Below are 18,538 nucleotides of genomic sequence, written 5' to 3'. Positions count from 1 at the left end.
ATGAAAGGTACGTCGTTTGTCGCGTCGTTTTGTCTCTTTCCTATGACGGAAATACCACTTTCCTCTATCGGTCGAACGACAGTGACGCTTCGTTAATGCGACTCGCAAAGAAACTCTTCTTTTCTTTACCGATCATTTTTTTCGACAAGTTCGTGTTAACCTTCGAAATGGAAGAATAGAGTAGAGTTAACGGACATAATTAAGACATTACCGAACATTTACGACGTACGCACATTTGACACGCGTAACGCGATAGAAAGGACTCGGAGAACGAAAGAATAAAAAAAAAAAAGAAAACAAAATATATGTATAAACACACACGTATATATATATAAAAGAAACTATCGATTCGTTTTCCTTTATCGTGCCCGTGAAAATGCCAGTTTTTAAAAGGGCTAGCGAAAAAAGACGTCAGAGCATAATCGTATTGTTATCTCTTGATTCGTAGAAACGTTTCCGTCTTTCGCTCGTTGAGCACACTGGCGAAATGCTACAGGAGGCAGCGATACGTTGTATGTATGTACGATAATGCCTTGCTTCGACGGATGAAAGGTTTCCTTTATTCGGGAATATAGGTATACGTGGAAGTAATATATAGATGTGGTACGCGCGTATATACTTATAAACGCGATAATATAGTATATGTAAATATACGGATGTATGTACTTAAGGTTTTGGCGGACAATGGCGTTGTATTTCGACTCAAAAATATACACGATCTACTCCTATATCTCGCGGTCGTATTTTCGAGTGCCCCGATAAGATGGACGCCAAGCTCGAGGATTGTTTCTCCCAGATTATTCGACCATTTCGACCTATTTTACGATATTAATCGTTCCATAGTTCTGCCCTCTCGTTCTGCCCTCTGCCCAACGTAAAAACCCTTTCCATCGTTTTCACGTACCGTGAGATTCACGTAGTTCGCACGAGAAGAAAACAAAGAGCGAAGAAGGAGAGAAAGAGAATATCTCAAAATTCGAAATACGATAGGAACTCAACTTTATCGATACATTCGTTCGAACGACCGAGATTCTTCTATCATATCTCATACGAAATACTAAAACAGTGTAATATATCACGTAGAATTTGCTGTGGCTTATATAAACTATATTCGGACAAGAATCGACCAACGTATATATATATATTTGTACGTACATACGTATGCATAGGAACTAGTAGGTGAAAATCAAAATACTTTCGCATATGCAACATATGTAGCGCGTACGTACTTACTTATCTATATTCCTATGTTTCTTTTTCGCTGACGATACGAACCATTACAGGTTGCAAGCAACTTTAGTTAATTTCTGTTAAATTCTACTGGCATTTTCGTCACGTGCCGTATTCCAGTCACAGATCGCGCGTCCATGTTCTCTCTGAGCGTAACAGTCGGGACTTGCAGCCTCCTCTTCCCCGTACGTCACAGCTGCACGTCATAGGATACTATACGCGTACATGTGCGTATGTTCTGTCTTTCTCTCTCTCCCGATGCATCCTTTACATTTATGCGTGTATGCGCGCACGCGCACAAAACCGACATAACACGTTCATCGTTAGAAAATATATGTAACTTGTAACGCGTTCCAAACTCTCTCTCTCTCCTTCTTCCCCTCTTCTCTCTCTCTCTCTCTCTCTCTCTTTCTCCCTCTCGTAAATACATAAATAGGCAGTATCGAATATCAAACGGTTTCGCCACCGATCCTATTGATATCGATATCGAGTTACAGCGAGGTTTAACTCTAGAGCCGATGTACGCTTCAATACGGCCAACAAGATAGATGTAGCACTCTGTGCGTGCTCCTCTCCATCTCTCTCTCTCTCTCTCTCTCTCTCTCTCTCTCTCTCTCTCTCTCTTTCGCGTGCACGTAACACAGCACCGTTAACAACACGACTAGATCTTTTATTTTTAAAATTTTCGTAACGCTGAATCACGGTTTCATGAACGAGAATTTCCTATGATCGAAGAGAGAAAACGTTCCGATTGTAGATTCACTACTACGAGATGAGATAATATCGATTCTCTAGATAGATTCGAATGGATTCGATAGGTTATTAGCGTTGTAGAAATGATAAAACGATTAGGAGAAAAATTTTTAATATACTCGCTTCGTAATTTCACTCTCTCTCTCTCTCTCTCTCTCTCTCTCTCTCTCTCTCTCTCTCTCTCTCTCTCCCTCGTTGAAGCAATAAAGATGGATATCATTAAGTCCGATAAGTAAGATACGGCTAGATCTAACGAATTTTCTTCTTCCCTATCCCATTTTTTCTTCTTCTGTTTCTCTTCGTTCCCATTTTGCATATAACTACGTCCATGTATTTAGATGTGCATCCTTACCTTCCGGTCTCGTGACTTTTTCATTTTCGCACGAAGCAGCTCTCCGCTAGTGAACGAAGACATTCCACCCCGTTCGCTACTCCTACATTTTCATTCTTCTATTTTTTTTTCCTTCCCAACTCATCCGCATCCTAGCGTCTCGCTTCTTCGCTCTCTACACTTTTCTCTTGCTCCGTCAATATTCTTTTTTTTTCCTCGTGAGAACGCTCCCACCAACGATGCTCGTTGTCTACGGAAGAAAAATATTTCCAATCCTCGATACCTGTCCGTCGTCGTTTGATACTTTACCGTACGCGCTATTTTAACACGATCGCAACCGATGACGTAGAGCCGATTACATTTTTGCCAACGTATAGACGATTAGTTTTTGGTAGTTAATACGGAACAATCATTATTATGGCATCCTACAGTTTCATTGAATTTAATAATTATAATTATTTGGAAACAGGAATATATTATGTAAGTTGAAAATAGTCAATGGAAGTGGAATCAATAAAACGTTCGATGCAGTTAATACAGCAATCAGTGCTGCGGTATTCCATGTTTTATTGTATATAATAATAATACAAATTTTCAAATGGCATTAAATTATTATGTAAGAGAACGGTAATAGAATTAATAAAACGTACGACTGCTAATGTATTTTCTACGGTAAGCGAGCGAAAAATTTCGACCGACGAATCCCGATCCTCTAAATATCGCAATATTTATGATAGCACGTATCTGTCGGTTCATAATGTCAGTCATTGCCAGCTTTGGTATTCCATGACCAGAGGTGAATTGGTCATAGCAGTAGGATCGTTCGAAGGGAAAAGAATTCGAACTAGTACGACCTTTATTCTTTCTTTTTTACGGACCTATCGGCGATTCGCTTGGGAAAAGGATATAATCCTGGATTCCCGTGTCGAACATGGAATATAGAAACGAGGAATAAATTTACGCGTACGTCGAGAGGCGATAAATATTTTTTCTGAGACAGGCTTGCGCTCGTCGATGAAATGATTTTACGAGAAAAGTAAAATAGATTTCTTTCCGATGAAACCATGAAAGTTCTTTACCTTCCTACGAAGAGGAGAGAGAGAGGAAGAGGTAGAGAGAAGGGAGATATCGATGAATTAATTAGATTTTCTAATTTTCCTACATTGCCGTCGTAGTATAATTCATCATAACAGATAGAAAAGACGTGCTAAAATTAATCTATATTTCAGCGACGTCAGAATAAATTGCCGGAACTTTGGGGGAAAAGCAACGCTTCGCAGTTTGAACTAGGAAATTCGCTGTCACGTTATCGAATTACAAATAATATTACTTGATATAATAACGATTTATCGTCGATATCGAAACGCCGAGAAGTCAATATTTCGTATAACCGTTGGAAATTTTAGTTAAATCAAAGTTACTAGGGACAAATAGTTCATCGATCGTTGGAAATACCGCCGCCATTTGGATAAAGCCAAAGATAATTATTTCCACCTTCAAAACGTTACGATACTTATTTTCGCATCGACACTTTCAAACTTGCATTTCTTTTGATGAAAATCTATCTTGAAGAAAGAAAGAAAGAAAGAAAGAAAGAGAGAGAGAACAAAAGAGAGAGAGAGAGAGAGAGAGAGCGAATAAACGAAGAAGCGCAGCTTTTACAGGCCTCGAAGCAAGCGTCTATCGAAAACTTATTCGAATCTATTTTTATTCTATTCGACTACTCTTGGAATTTATCAGACGTCTGTAGAGTGTATAAAGTATGTTCTTTGTGTCGTAGTAACGCTCGCTATGGCAGTGAAGTATCTGCCAAACAGGGAAGAATTCTTCCATCAAGTAGGAAGAAGAACGTGATCGAGCTTTCGAAGCGTTAGCATTCAACCTAGTTTCACGCGTATCGCCGAATAAAGAATCTGTATCTTTCTTTCTATCTTCCTTTCTCTGTCTTTTTCTACGACGCCAAAATTCGAATCTCGAAACGATACGAAGTGATTCGAAACGATAGATTATGTATAGTACGAGGGAACCTTTACGCCGGAGGCGTCGATTTCGAGGGCGTTAGTAGCGAACGATGGAGGGACAGGGGAAAGGGGGAAGGGAATAGAGGGTATGCAAAAGGGACGGGGAGTAGAGAAAGCCGAAAACGCACCTAAACGGGCGCATCGGGCTAGAGTAATGTAATCTCGTCATCGTTGCTCACGCTTGTCGCTGGTAATAACGATTATTTTCGTGGTTCCCGACGTGAAATAAACGCCCGGTTCGCGTATCGCTGCAACGCGCCAGTTCTGCAATATGCTTTGCGATATAAATTTCACGCGATTTCGCGGGATATGTGGCGAAACGTCAATCGATGCTCGATCGAAGCACCACTGGACGAGAAAAGGAGGAGAAGTAATAATATTGCGAACGAGTAATAATATCGCGAGAGATAATGCCGATTGTCGTTGATCGCCTTGCGATGTTAATTACAATAAAAATATTGCTATGATTTATAGGAAGTTGATTAAAGAAAAAAAAAGAAAAAAATCTTCGTTCGTCGAACGAAGCTGCATCGGAGGGGGAAGAGAGATAAAAAAAGAAATTTGTTATTTATTCTAGCATCTCTCTGAAGATTCACCGATATCAAATCGAAAAGGTCGAATCGTCTCGATCGATCGAAGTACAAATCGACCAACGATTCAATAATTACCGGAAAAAAAATAACGAGGAAAGCTAGCGCGTGAAACTCGAACGACGTCGACGACTACAAGAAGTTTTGCGAAACTTTTAGTTTCCCCCTTTTCTCCCTCTGAGCCGAACAAACTCTTTGGCTTATTTTCCAAATGCAAATATCCGGAATAATCCATATTTTACGTCAAGATGATACCGCGTCCTCCGTAGCTAGCAGTCTAGGCATCCACTTTCCTTCCTTCCTTCTTTCCTTTCTTCGGTCTCTTCTTTTCACGCGTTATCTCGCGTGTGGAAAGTTTATTCGCAAAGTTCTCGAGTCTCGTCTTCGTCGTCGTCGTCGTCGTCGTCGTCGTCGTCGTCGTCGTCGCCGTCGCCGTCGCCGTCGTCCTCGTCGCCGTCGTCGTCGTCGTCGTCGTTGTTGAACGAAGAAAAGAAAGACGGTAGGAGCGTGCGCCCCCTTGCGAATCTTTCTTGATCCTATGGAGTATTACGCGAATCTGTCAAAAGTATCATCTTCTCACCTCCCTCGACGTCGCCGCACCCAAGTCGTCGGAACGTTTCCACTCGAGAAATCGTGCGGAACGGGAACGAAATGATGCTTATTTTTCGTATTCCACGGTATATCACATAAATACATATAGGGGCGTATACGGAGACTATCTACAAAAAGAATCCGTCGAATTTTTTTCCTCCATTGTGCTTTCTCCTCTTTTCTCCCGAGAAGTAGAGGATTTTCGTTTTACGATGTTTTCTATTTATCGAGGTTCTCCATTGAAAATCTTCTTGTTCCGACGTACGGGAGCTCGAGCGAAGGGGTCGAGCGGGGTTAAATTTCGTTTAATACACGGCCGAGGAGAACAAGGCAAATACGATTTGTCCAAAGCTTACGCTTTTGTTTATCCTCGAGGACGCAGTTTCGACACGAGGGCTATTGCGGAAGCGTACTCACCCGAAAGTCTCTTCGAGTTTAACTTGGAAACAAGCCACGAGAGTCGTATCGGCGGTAAATCCAGCTAAACGCGCTTTCCCCATCCTCTTATTGCATAGAATGCGAATACGTGCGCGACCACGGACAAGGTTCGTCACTTTAACCGCGAAAGGGAAGTTCCCACGGTTTATCGATGATCGTTGCATAAATCATACGAGAAATGAAATAATAGTCTATTAAAGAGCTTTAATAATTTAAAGAGTACAAATGCGTATTCTCGTTGAACAAATTTGCTTAGAGAAAGTAGAGAAATAGAAGGAGATTAAGCTCGATTAGTTTTAAATGTACATGCTTCTGATAATCCCGATTACTGCGATTACGGGAGATCCTTATGCGTTTCTAAATTTGCTCGAGAGCAGAAACGCAAATATTAGCGACGTCTTACCGAAGATCGTACGACTGCTACGCGCGGCAGAGAGGACGAAAAAGTGGGGAGGAAAAAACGTTGAAAGAAGAAAGGCAAAGCCGATAGATCGTAAAGAAACTCGAGTATTGTAGGGGAAGAATCGAGGAAAAATCGCAAGAAGCGGGTAAATCGCGATAACTCGTGCGAGCCTCTTGCCTCGGAGGGGAGGGCGAAAAGTTTTGTCGAAATAAGGAATAAGAAGAGATAGCTTCGAACGAGATAGCGAAAAAGGATAGTAACGATGGAACTCTCTCGATGCTGCAGCCACGGAAAGGATGGTTGAAATAACGTCATGGTATTTTCTTTCGATTCTACCGACCGAACCGAAGAAATCGGAAGGTCCGACACGATCGCCTGAATCGACGGAACGTCGCGATAAGGTATCGAAGGAGGCTCGTTAATTTTCCGAAAAGTCGTTAGAAATCCGCTCTCGAGAAAAACATCATCTTTTCGAGCAATGGAAGTGAAAACGATTCGAACGGGAAACTCGATCTCGCGGTTCTACCTTTGAAATACGAAAAATAATAAAGCGAAAGAGGGAGCTTTCGGGAATTTTTAGGAATTTTAGGAAAAATTAGTACGATAGCGAGACTGAAAACGATGGCTTACGCTTATATTTTTTTCTGACACGCATCTCCACTCGCATTCAAATATTTCATTATTATTATTATCATTATATATTTCGAAAGAACGAAAGCCAATGCGCTTTCAAATCTCATGTCGGTTATTTACACACAAAAAAAAGAAAAAAAAACCGTTTTCGTTTATAATCCTTGCGAATAAAAATTTACGAAGAGTCAGTAGAATTATTGATTTTTCGAAATTCCCGAATGATAATTTCAACTTCGCAGACGCGAGGTATTCGTCATTGGACTTGCATACATCTACGATATCTCGACGCTAATTTAATTTAGTCACAACGACCAAGGTAATGCGTGTAATTTCTCCCTCGTCACCAGGTACGTATGGACGCACGCGTTAAAAAGTTACCGTTAATTACGACACATTCTATCGTCATACATAATTGGAAGTTCTACGGTAATTAGCGCGATAATCCAACGCACGCTCCTTTGAAAATTTGATAACGTACGCTTTTATGACGGGCTAAAACTTCGCATTGAGACGCGTGCTTATTATTTGCTCAACAGTGATTTGCCAACGAATAAAAGATAGGCAAAAAGAAAAAAGGAAATCTTTGTCGAAGTATTGCGAAGATCTCTCGCAAAAGTGAACATATGACGTCACGGATGGGCGGGGATGGAAGAACCAATTAAAAGTTCGCGGCCAACGGAGCCAATTATCTACATCGGCGCAAGGAGAATATAGTTAGGCTGCCTCGAAAATTGTGTTCGTTCGAAAACGCGAAATCGTTTCGTTTGTGGAACGAAAGACGACGACGACGACGACGACGAGAAGAAAATACGAGGAAAGAAAGCGAGTATTTTCATGCTTTTAAAGGAGCTACTTAAAACCTTGGGCTGTGTTTGACGGAAAATATGTTCCGTAAAAGAACAAATTAGAAAATGAGAGAAACGATTCATAATTTGTTCTATTGTGAAACTCGAATAAAGCAAGGGCCCTCCTTGTCGTTATGTTTCTCTCGTGCACGATTTAATCTTTTTTAAATTAATAGGAACAAATAATATACTAGTTAATTAATAAACATTTAAGCGGAAATAATGAATAAAAATTACATTATCAAACTTTCGTTTACGAAACGAAATAAAAAATGTAATTATTTCATGCACGTTTCATCGCATAACAAATTACATTAAACGTTATCATTTCGTAATCGCGTGCTTTTAAGAGATAAATAAAAGATCGTCGGATTTTTATTCTAAATCGTCAAAATCTATCTTTTGAAATATTTTTTCTATTTATAGCAACGGACAAGTTGCTATAAATTACTTGTGGATGAAATGAAACGAAATTTCCTTTTTTATCATGAAAGCAAATACGAAAGCTTTCTAAGGGCGGATTAAAGTATACAATTTTTTAGTAAACGGGAATCGTGAAATTAGCGACAAACGCTTTGCAAAGTAAAAACGGCGTAAAGCTCTTTTATGTATATATATATATATATATATATATATATATATATATATAAAAAGAACGGTCCCATATCGTAGGATTTCAATTTTTATCTTCCTTTTATCCCTGCTTTTATAATGATTTACGACAACAATAATATCAAGAAAAACGGAGTGTTGACTGACTTTGACCGACATTCGACCAGTTTACCTTTACATTCCGACGAGTGATCATCGAAGATCTCGCTTTCGAAACGTTTAAGGTTAAAATATTAATATTCGGGAATTTTATAATTATATAAACAATATGTAATGTACACGGTATACAGTAAATTAATATTTAAACAATAGTAGAATCTCTCCAACATTACACAGCTCGGAACGTACGTGAAATATAAAATAATGTTGATTTAAAGTTTTAATATTTAAAAGTTTTAATCTCACGGTCGTTCGCTACGTGTAATGTCAATAAAAACAAACTTTTGACTGACTTTGACGATTACCAGGTTAGTTCTCCTTTGGATTTCGACGAGTAAACATCGAAGCTCTCTCTTTCTGCACATCGTACGACGACAACGAGGACTAAAGATAAATATATTTTTATATCTAACGTTTTAAATATTTTCAATGGTTTCTTTATAACGATGATGCTAATAATTTTGTTTCTATTTTTCTGTTTCAGAACGTCATTGTAATTATGCCCTTAGCAACGAAGTAATCGAGTGTTTGTACGACCAAAATAAAAATATCGCGAAGTAGAAGCAGTGTTTGTTCGTCCGCGTTTTGCGATTTAAACAAGTGAACTTGCATCGACTGCGCGCAATGCAGTCGTTAGAGTCAGTGTTTGTTCGTAAAGTTTTTGCTTTTTTAATAGTGTTACAGACTATATTTATAAAAGACGGTAGAGTTTCGCGAATTAGCTTCAGTGATTAATAAATAACTATCGAGTCAATACATCACGGAAAAGGATCTCAACCAATTTCGACGTCGACTTATTTCAATTTCAACCAAGTACGAATCATCCAATCTCAAGTTCTACGATAAATTGCGAAGGATTGTTGCCATTGTAGAACTTCCTAAATAGTAAGTAAATTTTTAAATCTCTCCGATCTCTCGATCATGTCGAGGATAAAAGGTTCGAATCGGTACGGGTGATCGGTTGTAATTAATTAATGGAAGAGTATTTTGAGCGAGCACGAATAAATTTTCTTACAATAATATCGAAACAACGATATTTACGATATCAATGAAATTGAAATCATATACTGCTTTAATTTAATGCGTGATTTTTATTCCTCCTCGTGCCTTTTAATATTTTCTAAATTAAAAAAAAAAAAAAAATATAACGATACGAAATAAATTCGGTAGAACGATAGGACAGTCGCCTATCAGTGAAAAGAGCGTTCTTCGCTCGCGCTTGTAATTTATATTTTGTTCATGACTGTCCCCATAGTAACACACGTTACGAGCGAAAGATGGCGAACGAAGGTGCGAGAATTAAATCGAGCGAACGATATATTAAATAATAAGAATAAAAATTTGATTTACTCGTAGATATGATAATATCGATTTTCGTAAATCGCGTCTACGTGTTCATAAATGCAGCGGATCGTGGTATATCTGGAATTAAAACGGTCTACTCTTGTTACTCGTTAGCGATAGTCGGATAGCTTACTTATGGAGGGCGTGCGTTTTCCGTCAACGAAAAATATTATTTTAACGAAAAACAAATAGCGTCCGCGCGCGTATCCCACGCTCTCGACATTTCCCACCGTACGTAACAATCGATGTCCGAGAGATAATGAATGGGCGAAAAAAAAGAAATAACAGAATTCGTATCAATCGAAATCAGTTCCATGCATTCGCCGTCGCAAAACCACATATTAAAACTGATCGGAGAAATTAGAAATCGTGCAAAAGTATCCAACAGGAAATATATATTCGCAATATTCTATTTTCTAAATAGAAATATTTTTAACGACGTCCTTCCCTTGCTTTTAAGTTCGAAGTCAATTATCTCCTCTATAATATCGTCGAGATGAGAACGTAATTATTCTTCTTAGTTGAAAAATATCCATTATTATTTCGGGTAGTACGATGAGAATGGGTCAGCGAGGAGAAACCAATCGATCACGGGTTTCGTTCTCACAAAATTGTAAAAAAGTGTCCGATTTATAAATTGCTCGAGTCCGAACAATGCGTACGCCAAAGAAGGATATTCTGTTTGAAACAATGTACTTCTTTTTTTATTAATCGAAATAGACCTTCGAAACATTATTCCACGTTATTCCGTTCCTCCGAGTTAAATTCGCTAAGATACTTTTGTAACGAAATATAATAAATAAAATAGATAAACATTCGTCGAAAAAAAACATTTACTCAAGATGAGAATGATCGAACGAAAAAAGAAGAAGCGAACGAAGGAGGTACGGGGCAAGGGAATTGCAAAGTTGTGCATTTTTTTTGTTCGCACAGCCATTTGTCAAACCGACAACGCGAAATAAGAAAAACGAAGAAACGCGTACATTTCGTTCTCGTCTATTCTCGTTTTCCGACGTTTCCTTCGTGCCCGAGCAACAACTTTTATTTATATACATGTAGTCTTTACCGATATCTCTCCTTCGCCAACGCCGAACTCTAAACGTTTAGCAACCTTCGTCGGCACGCGTTGCACCTGGGAATCGCAGGTGTAACGAAAGATAATCGGTTCGACCTACTAGCTGTTCGGTTCAAATTACATCGAGGCAGGAACAACGCGTATGGCCTGCGAATTTCAACACGAAAAGTATCAAAACGGATATCAGAAATACAAGCACGATCGTTCGAAGGGACAAGGACTTTGCAGGTATGCGTGCCGAGATGTTGGATAAGGGTTTGTGTGCTTCGAATGTATTTCCGACGGCTTAAACGCGAGTCGTTTTCTAATGTCCATAAAGCTCGTCGATTTTGAAAATGATTACAGCAGTGCTGACTATAGATACGTAGATACTTAGGTAGATACGCATAAAATCCGGCCACAAGGGACGATGGCGAAATGAAACGGAGGGGAATAATAAAACGGGAGTTCATCGTCGGATCGAACGACGACGAGGATCTTGATTTTTACTGTCGTTCGATATCCTCTTCGAGCTTCGAATATAGATCGAGAGTCGCAGCGTTTCCGTTGGCGGTCCATGGGGCTAGTGCATTTTCAAAATAGCTTCGGAGGAATGGATATCGTGGTTACGAGACGAGAATATACTGGCCGTCACACGGAAATCGATATACCGAGCGTATAGCGAATGGGATTTCCTTACTACGATCAAATCCTTCCTTCCTATCTTTCCCTACTTATGCGAGAAATACCAAAAGATACTCTCCTCCGTTGCACGCATCGCGATTTTCAGGGAGACGTTCGACCGCTCTCTCGCTAAAATTCGTCCTCTTCGCGTATCTCTAACCGGCAAACGATTTTCGCGAGGGCAACGCTTTCGTTTTCGAGGACTATATCAATCGTCGTAATCGCAATTAACTTTGAGACGGTACAATAGAATGGCGAGGGATCTTGGAGAAAATAAGTCGTTACTCCGGTCTCACCGATACGACTTCGACCTGGCAGCCGTTCAACTTTTCCAAGAATTCTATGCGATAATTTTAGTAACGCCATGTGCACCGGTCGCACTACCGAAATTATTCCCATCTTAAAACCTAATAGATACGGAGCAAGACGATTTTGTAAAGTTTCAAATCGATTGTACCTGATCGAAACGTCGGACAACTCACCTCACTTTGCTTTGCTCCGAGCGTGGTGAATCCTCCGGCGACTTATATCTCTTGCCTGGCTGTAACAGAGAAGAGAAAAAAGGAAATAAATAAATCGAAATACCGTCGGCTTGGTCGATCTATTACTCGTGCCGTGCAATCCTGTGTGATATACTTTAAAACAAAAAAAAATGCAAGCGTAGCGTTCGTTATTGCAAAAACCAATCACGGACTCGTTACATTATAATGCTTCACCGAGCAACGGCGACTTTGATGAAAAACAAGCAGGTCTCCCGCGCATTCGGAATCGTCGAATAGCCAACCGTCGGTCCTGTCGGTGCTTCGATTTTGTAAATGACGCGCGTGCCGAGTTAACAACGTTGAAAAGGCTTGGGAATAAAATTTTTCTCGGTGGCCGAGCAATGTTTGGACCGATCAGAAAAACAGCTTCGTCCGAACCATGTGCCGACGCGAGCGACCAGTTGGCGTATATTCATCGAGCGATACGCATTACGAATTCAGGAATTACCGTTCTACTCGCTACCTGTTTCTAGTCAGCCTAGTATCCTTCTTACCGCTATTACGAGAGATTCGTACAACTTGCGATATTTTCTATTTGACAGAAATTTTCACACGAACATTTTTTTATTTGCTTGTCATTTGCATAGAATTTTTTTGTTAAGAAATATTATTCATTTTTTCGTTGCGACTCGGTACTCCGTTTCGATCGCGAGTCATCATCCTTCGATAACGAGATAAGATAAAAGGCAAGAAGAGGAAAATAAGTAAAATAGAGACAATGTAAGAAAGACAAACATGCGATCGATCGCGAATGGATGTTCCGTGCATCAAGTGTTTCTAGTTCAACCGGATCTAATGGCAATTGTATGGAGAGTGCTTTGGCGTTCTATCGGTTGCAGGCATTGTAAGCGCGGGCTTAGGGCTGATGTGAAATCAGCCTAATCACCGGGAAGTGTCGCCACTACACGGTGCTAATCCGATCGCAGATGCTCCTTTCGTTCTCTCTCTCTCTCTCCTCTCTCTCTCTCTCTCTCTCTCTCCCTTCATTCGTTCTCTCCCTTTCACCGTCTCCGACTGTCCATCCACTCGCATCCGTCCATGTCCCGTTTGTTCCCCTTCCTTTCTCCCTTTCTCTCTCTCTCTCTCTCTCTCTCTCTCTCTCTCTCTCCCTCTCTCTCTCTCTCGCTCTCTCGCTCTACATCCTACTCGCTCATCGCGTTTCACCCGCAGTGTTTGTTTGCGGCTACGTTAGTGTATCCTAATCGCGGTCGGCCTGCTTTCGTCCGAAATCTGCGATTGACGAGGACTACGCGTTGAATTAAACAATAGGACTCGCCTGTCTATCTTGTGCACGATTTCAACGTTTCCATTTGAATAAACAAGAAACGACTAATGATAGTCCTTGTGTACGTAAAGGACTATACAGAGTATTTCGTTCGTCTTCGAACGTGTTCATTATTCTTCGCGACTTTAGGCTAATGCTTTAAAGGAACGTTATAGGAAGCTATTCGAAACGTGGCTTAGAGCAGACATTTCATTGTAAATCGCTTCTCTGCACATGCATAGCGAAGTGTCATGAAATTCGCTGATGATGGACGCTTTCAAACCCATACGAAATGCGGGACTATAACGATGCATCATTGAATTTAGTTATCTTCGCCAGCAGGAATCACAGGACGATCGAATATTCAAACGCATGTGAATTGTCTCGCTTGTTCGATTCGAAAGCGAGTAATTTCATTTATCTTTTTTTTTTTTTTCTTTTTATAGTTTGGTCAATAATTCAATCAAACTCTAGTTAAATCTGCTCTTTTCGTTCACGCAAAAGGCACAAGTGAGGTATACGCGACGTCTCGCATTTTTCGTTCGAGTTTCAAGAGTCGGTTTAAAAAGATGGCAAAAAAGTAAAGAAAATACAGGGGAAAAACGTTGAACAAAAAAAAAAGGAAAAAGAATAAGGGAAAGAGATAGAAAGAGAAAGAGAGAGAGAGAGAGAGAGAGAGAGAGAGAGAGAGAGAAATAGGAAAAAGCGCGGGAAAAATGAGAAAGGCGAAAGAAAAAGAGCCGTGCGTGGAAAAGAAGGAAAAACGGTGTCGGCATGAGCAGAGGAGGTAAATATTTTTAAAGCGAAGAACGCGCGCGTTAGAGAGAGCCCCTCTCTAATTAGCTTGGTATACGAAGTGGCTTTTTGTTTAATTAACACGCTTGCAGTAAACTACGGCCACGTACTGCGTAACCCCTACCCGCTCGTTTCTTCTACAAGCCCATATTTTATACTCTCCTTTTTCAACCTTCATCGTGTCTTCCTTCTAGCACTCGCCTCTCTCTCTCTCTCTCTCTCTCTCTCTTTTCCTCTTACCCTCCCTTTACTCATTCTCCTCTTTTCCTCAACGTCGTACTCGCTTTTAGTGATACATTCGATGAGTATTAGTTTGCTTAAAATTCGTATTCAAGGGTGTCGAGTTTAAAAAGGGTGTCCTCAAACGAACGAGTTCGTGCGAGCAAACGAGCTTTCTCTTTTCTTTTCTTCTCTCTACTCTTCTTTTTCAACGAGCTCGAATGCGTTAGGCAACAAAAGACGAGGCTTTCGATATCGTACTTCAATCGATTTTCTCTTTTACCTTTTTACAAAAGTAGTCTGCTTTGATTTTAATGACTGATTAAATCTCGACTTTGATAATTTTAATTCTGTCAAAGTTACCTTTAGCTCTCTTTCTCTCTCTCTTTTTTTCAGAGCGAAGTATTTGAAATTCTTTGAAAAACAAACGTGTTTGAAAGGGAAGAAAAAGATATGATATCATTTTGTAATTTTTACGACGATCATGGCGAGTCCTTTGAGAACACGTTGTCCTGTTTAAAATAGCAAAAATTTGACCTAGCTCGTGCGTGCGCACCATTCGCGTGGCATTAACGCGGAATAAAATGAATAAGCGATTTCGAGGTTCGAGAGTCGAGTCGAGAGGCGAGAGTTTCGGTAAAGGCAGCACGATGACACGCGAAACTGCGTTTAATCCTACGCAGGCCACGGACTACGAGCCACGATTCGGTTCGGTCTACGAACAGTCTCGGTGTCGCTGGACGTTAAATGCAGGTGGCGTGCCGTATTTATAGCTTCACCGTGACTCCTCTTTCTTCCTTCTCTTTCCACCTCCTCCATCTTCTCGTTCGACGTTGTTGCTTTATCCTAAAATCCTTCGCTCGCAGCTATCGTGTTAACTATTAGCTATTAACGTTAGTAAACTTTCGAGTCTTCTTCGAAGATTAATTCAAGTCCGTTCCTCGAACGATTAAGAATTATAATGTAATGACGTAAAATGGGAAACTACCAGACGAAATTATTCGCTTTCATCGTAATTATCTTCTGATAATAATTATTACATTTTCCCTTATCGTGGAAATCGATAATAGTATTAGAAGAAAAATAGTATTACGAAAAAAGAAAAGTATTATCGCAGCGAGAGAAAATAAAATATTTAAAAGAGATGAGATCTGGAGATGGTTGTAAAATTGACTCGGACGTCTACGTGCGAGAAATCATTCAGAGGAATCGTCCATTTTAAATCTTCCCGCGTTACGCCCACGGAATAATCGCGATAATCGTACTGCGTCACGAATGGTATATATATATAGACGAAGGAACTAGCTACTCCCGTAGCACGGTTGCCTTAACGAGGAGACTTCCTCGAGAAGTGGTCGAGTCGGCTCGCGAAGGGGTGCTAAGAGGGGTGCATGATAGAAAACGCGAAAGCCGAGCGGTCAACACTTTTACCCTCGGCCGTCTCAACGCCATCAGATAACATTCCGTTTTCGTCGTAGTAGTCACTTTCAGCCGGTGTTAAAACGGCGGCCGCTGTACACGTCGTGGTTAAACGGTTAAAGTCTTGTCCGAACTCGGTGAAACTCATTTGCTCGCGTACCGGTTATCTCTTCGTTGAGATCTTCCCTTTTCTCTCTCTCTCTCTCTCTCTCTCTCTCTCTCTCTCTCCGTCTCTCTTCTCCTTCAAATCCTGTTGCCTTTACACTCACACCATCTTCTTAACCTTCCGCTCTCTTACACCGATCGTTCTCGACTATTCTATCTGATTCTTTTTCTTTCCCAACCCTCACAAACCCCTTTCCATAGACTCCTTTGTACTCCGATTAGTTCTCCGTCTTGACTGCACAAGCCAAATTAATTTCGCTCGCCTCGTCGTTCGAGATACTGCTAATAGTGCGATCATACTGCGATTATGAATAAAACGTCGCTTGAGAAGAAAAACGAAAGATGTTAAATGTTTTTCTCTCTTTCCTTTTGCCAACATATAGAATCGTACGTTCGACGAGAGCCATAATAATTTGTAATCCATTCGTATGAGAGCGAGAAGAAACCCACGAGAGTTTTCCAAAGATCGTCTTTGAAGAGTGGAAAGAAATTCGATGCTTTGAGAAAGATGACGATTTTTCTTTTACGCGCACACACGCACCCATTCTCTCTCCCTCTCTCTCTCTCTCTCTCTCTCTTTCTTTCTCGCCTTCTATGACATCTTTCGGAACGTCGATGGTGGACCCACCAGCACCTACTTGCCGGAAAAAGGTCGATGATCGATGGTATTTCTACGGGAACGTCGCTGTTTGTATACCATACCTCTTACGATCCAACGTGAATTTATCGCTAGAATGCTGCCGAAAGTTCTCAGAGTTCAAGGAGGACGCGATAGAAAAAAGGAGGGGAAAGAAAAAAACGGACCGAGTCACCGTCATTTATATCTCGAACATTCGCGGTTTTTTCCTTTCCAGATCGATTCCTGAAAATACCAAGATATGGAATTTTTCTTACGGAAAGAGAAATAAAGGGGGAGAGAGAAAGGAAGCGAGCGTGTTTCGAGTTTTCAGAATCGTTCCATATTTTCCCATCGAATTCACGATAGGAAAACTGAAAGAAGAATCGAGTAAGAAAAACATTCGTCGACAACAGCAAAACTAGAACGATACTCATGAATAATTTCATTCGGCTATATACAACGAGCGTCGGGCACTCTTTTTCCTCTTTTCATCGTCCTTCACTTTTCCCCTTCTGTCAGAGCATCCGACTGAGCATCGTTAAAGGGCAATGATCGACGATTCACCGTAACGGCATCGGCCCCGCGAGACTGCTTCGCACTGAATTCACAATCAATGCACTTTCACAGAAGCGTATCGCTGATAAAAATGCATTACCACCGCCCGTAATCATTTAACGGAAATAGCAACGCGACATATTTAGACGCTTGATTACGATTGAATTTTATCGCGCTGGAAGGCGACAATTTGTAAGGCGTTCGTTAATCGACGCTTATTTATCGAACTTTCCGATTAAGGAGAAAACGGAAACGGAAAAATCCGTCGGTCGTCGATCATCGGGAGAGAGGATCGATGGGAGAGGATTTTTCCAAAGATAAAGCTAACGGTGAACCATCGACTCCTGCTTTGTCGTGACGAGATAATGACCGACGTAATAATGCTCGACGATGTCCAGAGACGATCCTCATACAGTACTCCGCAGGCAATATGGGTCTCGCAAAACACAACGTCGGGCTGGTCTCTCCCAGTGAAACAAGGAGGAAGCAATGAGACCATAGGAAGAGGGACGACGTTCGCTGGTATGTGTCACATAATCGTGCACGTCACAATGGTATTCCGCTTGTACGTACGAGCGTTCTCTGTATTGGTACATCGACCGAGTGAATAGGAGATACTCACGTGCTGGATAGTACGAGGATATAGGATACCTGTATGAGACACTAACAGCAGCCACTGATTATTGCAACCCCTATAGCAAAGAGCAGCGATCTACCGTCTCTCTCCCTACTCTGGGCCTGTCATCGTATTCGAGATAACGGATATCGGGTGTTTTAAATCGACTAACGCTTGACCACGTTGGACTCTATCGATGGAAGCGCTCGAATTACGCGAGAACGATTATTACTCGAGAAACGACATCGATTCGCGATCAACGAGTTAAAGAGAAAACTTGCTTTAGAAAATAATGATAAGGAATCGACGCACGTGAATGCAGAAAGAAATGAAAACAGAAAAGGTACGCTTAACGAAGAGGTAAAAGATCGTACAAAGAGGAGAGCGATCGAAGAGCGAGCAGATTTCAAGACGGACAATCCGTTCGATTGAATCTGAATCTCACAAGTGTCCTTGAGCGACGCGTCTTACCTTCTTCGGGCGACCCTCTGCCCACCATTCTGAAGAATCGAGGAAAGTAGACGAAGAGAAAGACTCGTAGAAGAATACGAGGCGCAAGGTACGAGGCCATGCTCGAACGAACGAACGAGAGGGAGAGAGAGAGAGAGAGAGAGAGAGAGAGAGAGAGAGAAGAGGTCGACTGGAAGAGCAACAGG

General features: G+C 40.9%; 1 protein-coding gene across 9 annotated transcripts in view; it reads right to left on the bottom strand.

Annotated features, from left to right (window-relative positions):
• The window catches only part of LOC122635922 (zeta-sarcoglycan), a 155,844-nt gene that overhangs the window by 35,598 nt on the left and 101,708 nt on the right, over nt 1-18,538 (bottom strand). For 7 of the 9 annotated variants that reach the window (XM_043826640.1, XM_043826641.1, XM_043826639.1 and 4 more), the window contains one exon: nt 12,171-12,229. The exons of 1 other annotated variant lie outside the window; for it this stretch is intronic. In XM_043826640.1, the coding sequence (XP_043682575.1) occupies nt 12,171-12,229 (59 nt within the window). The remainder of the gene's footprint in view (nt 1-12,170; nt 12,230-18,538) is intronic. One more of the 9 variants, XM_043826642.1, reaches the window with a different exon arrangement.

Source organism: Vespula pensylvanica, chromosome 20 (genome assembly GCF_014466175.1).
Source record: "Vespula pensylvanica isolate Volc-1 chromosome 20, ASM1446617v1, whole genome shotgun sequence".
In the NCBI taxonomy this organism is placed as follows: Eukaryota; Metazoa; Arthropoda; class Insecta; order Hymenoptera; family Vespidae; genus Vespula; species Vespula pensylvanica.
Note: the sequence above shows the minus strand (reverse complement) of the source record. Positions and strands in the feature narration are given on the sequence as shown.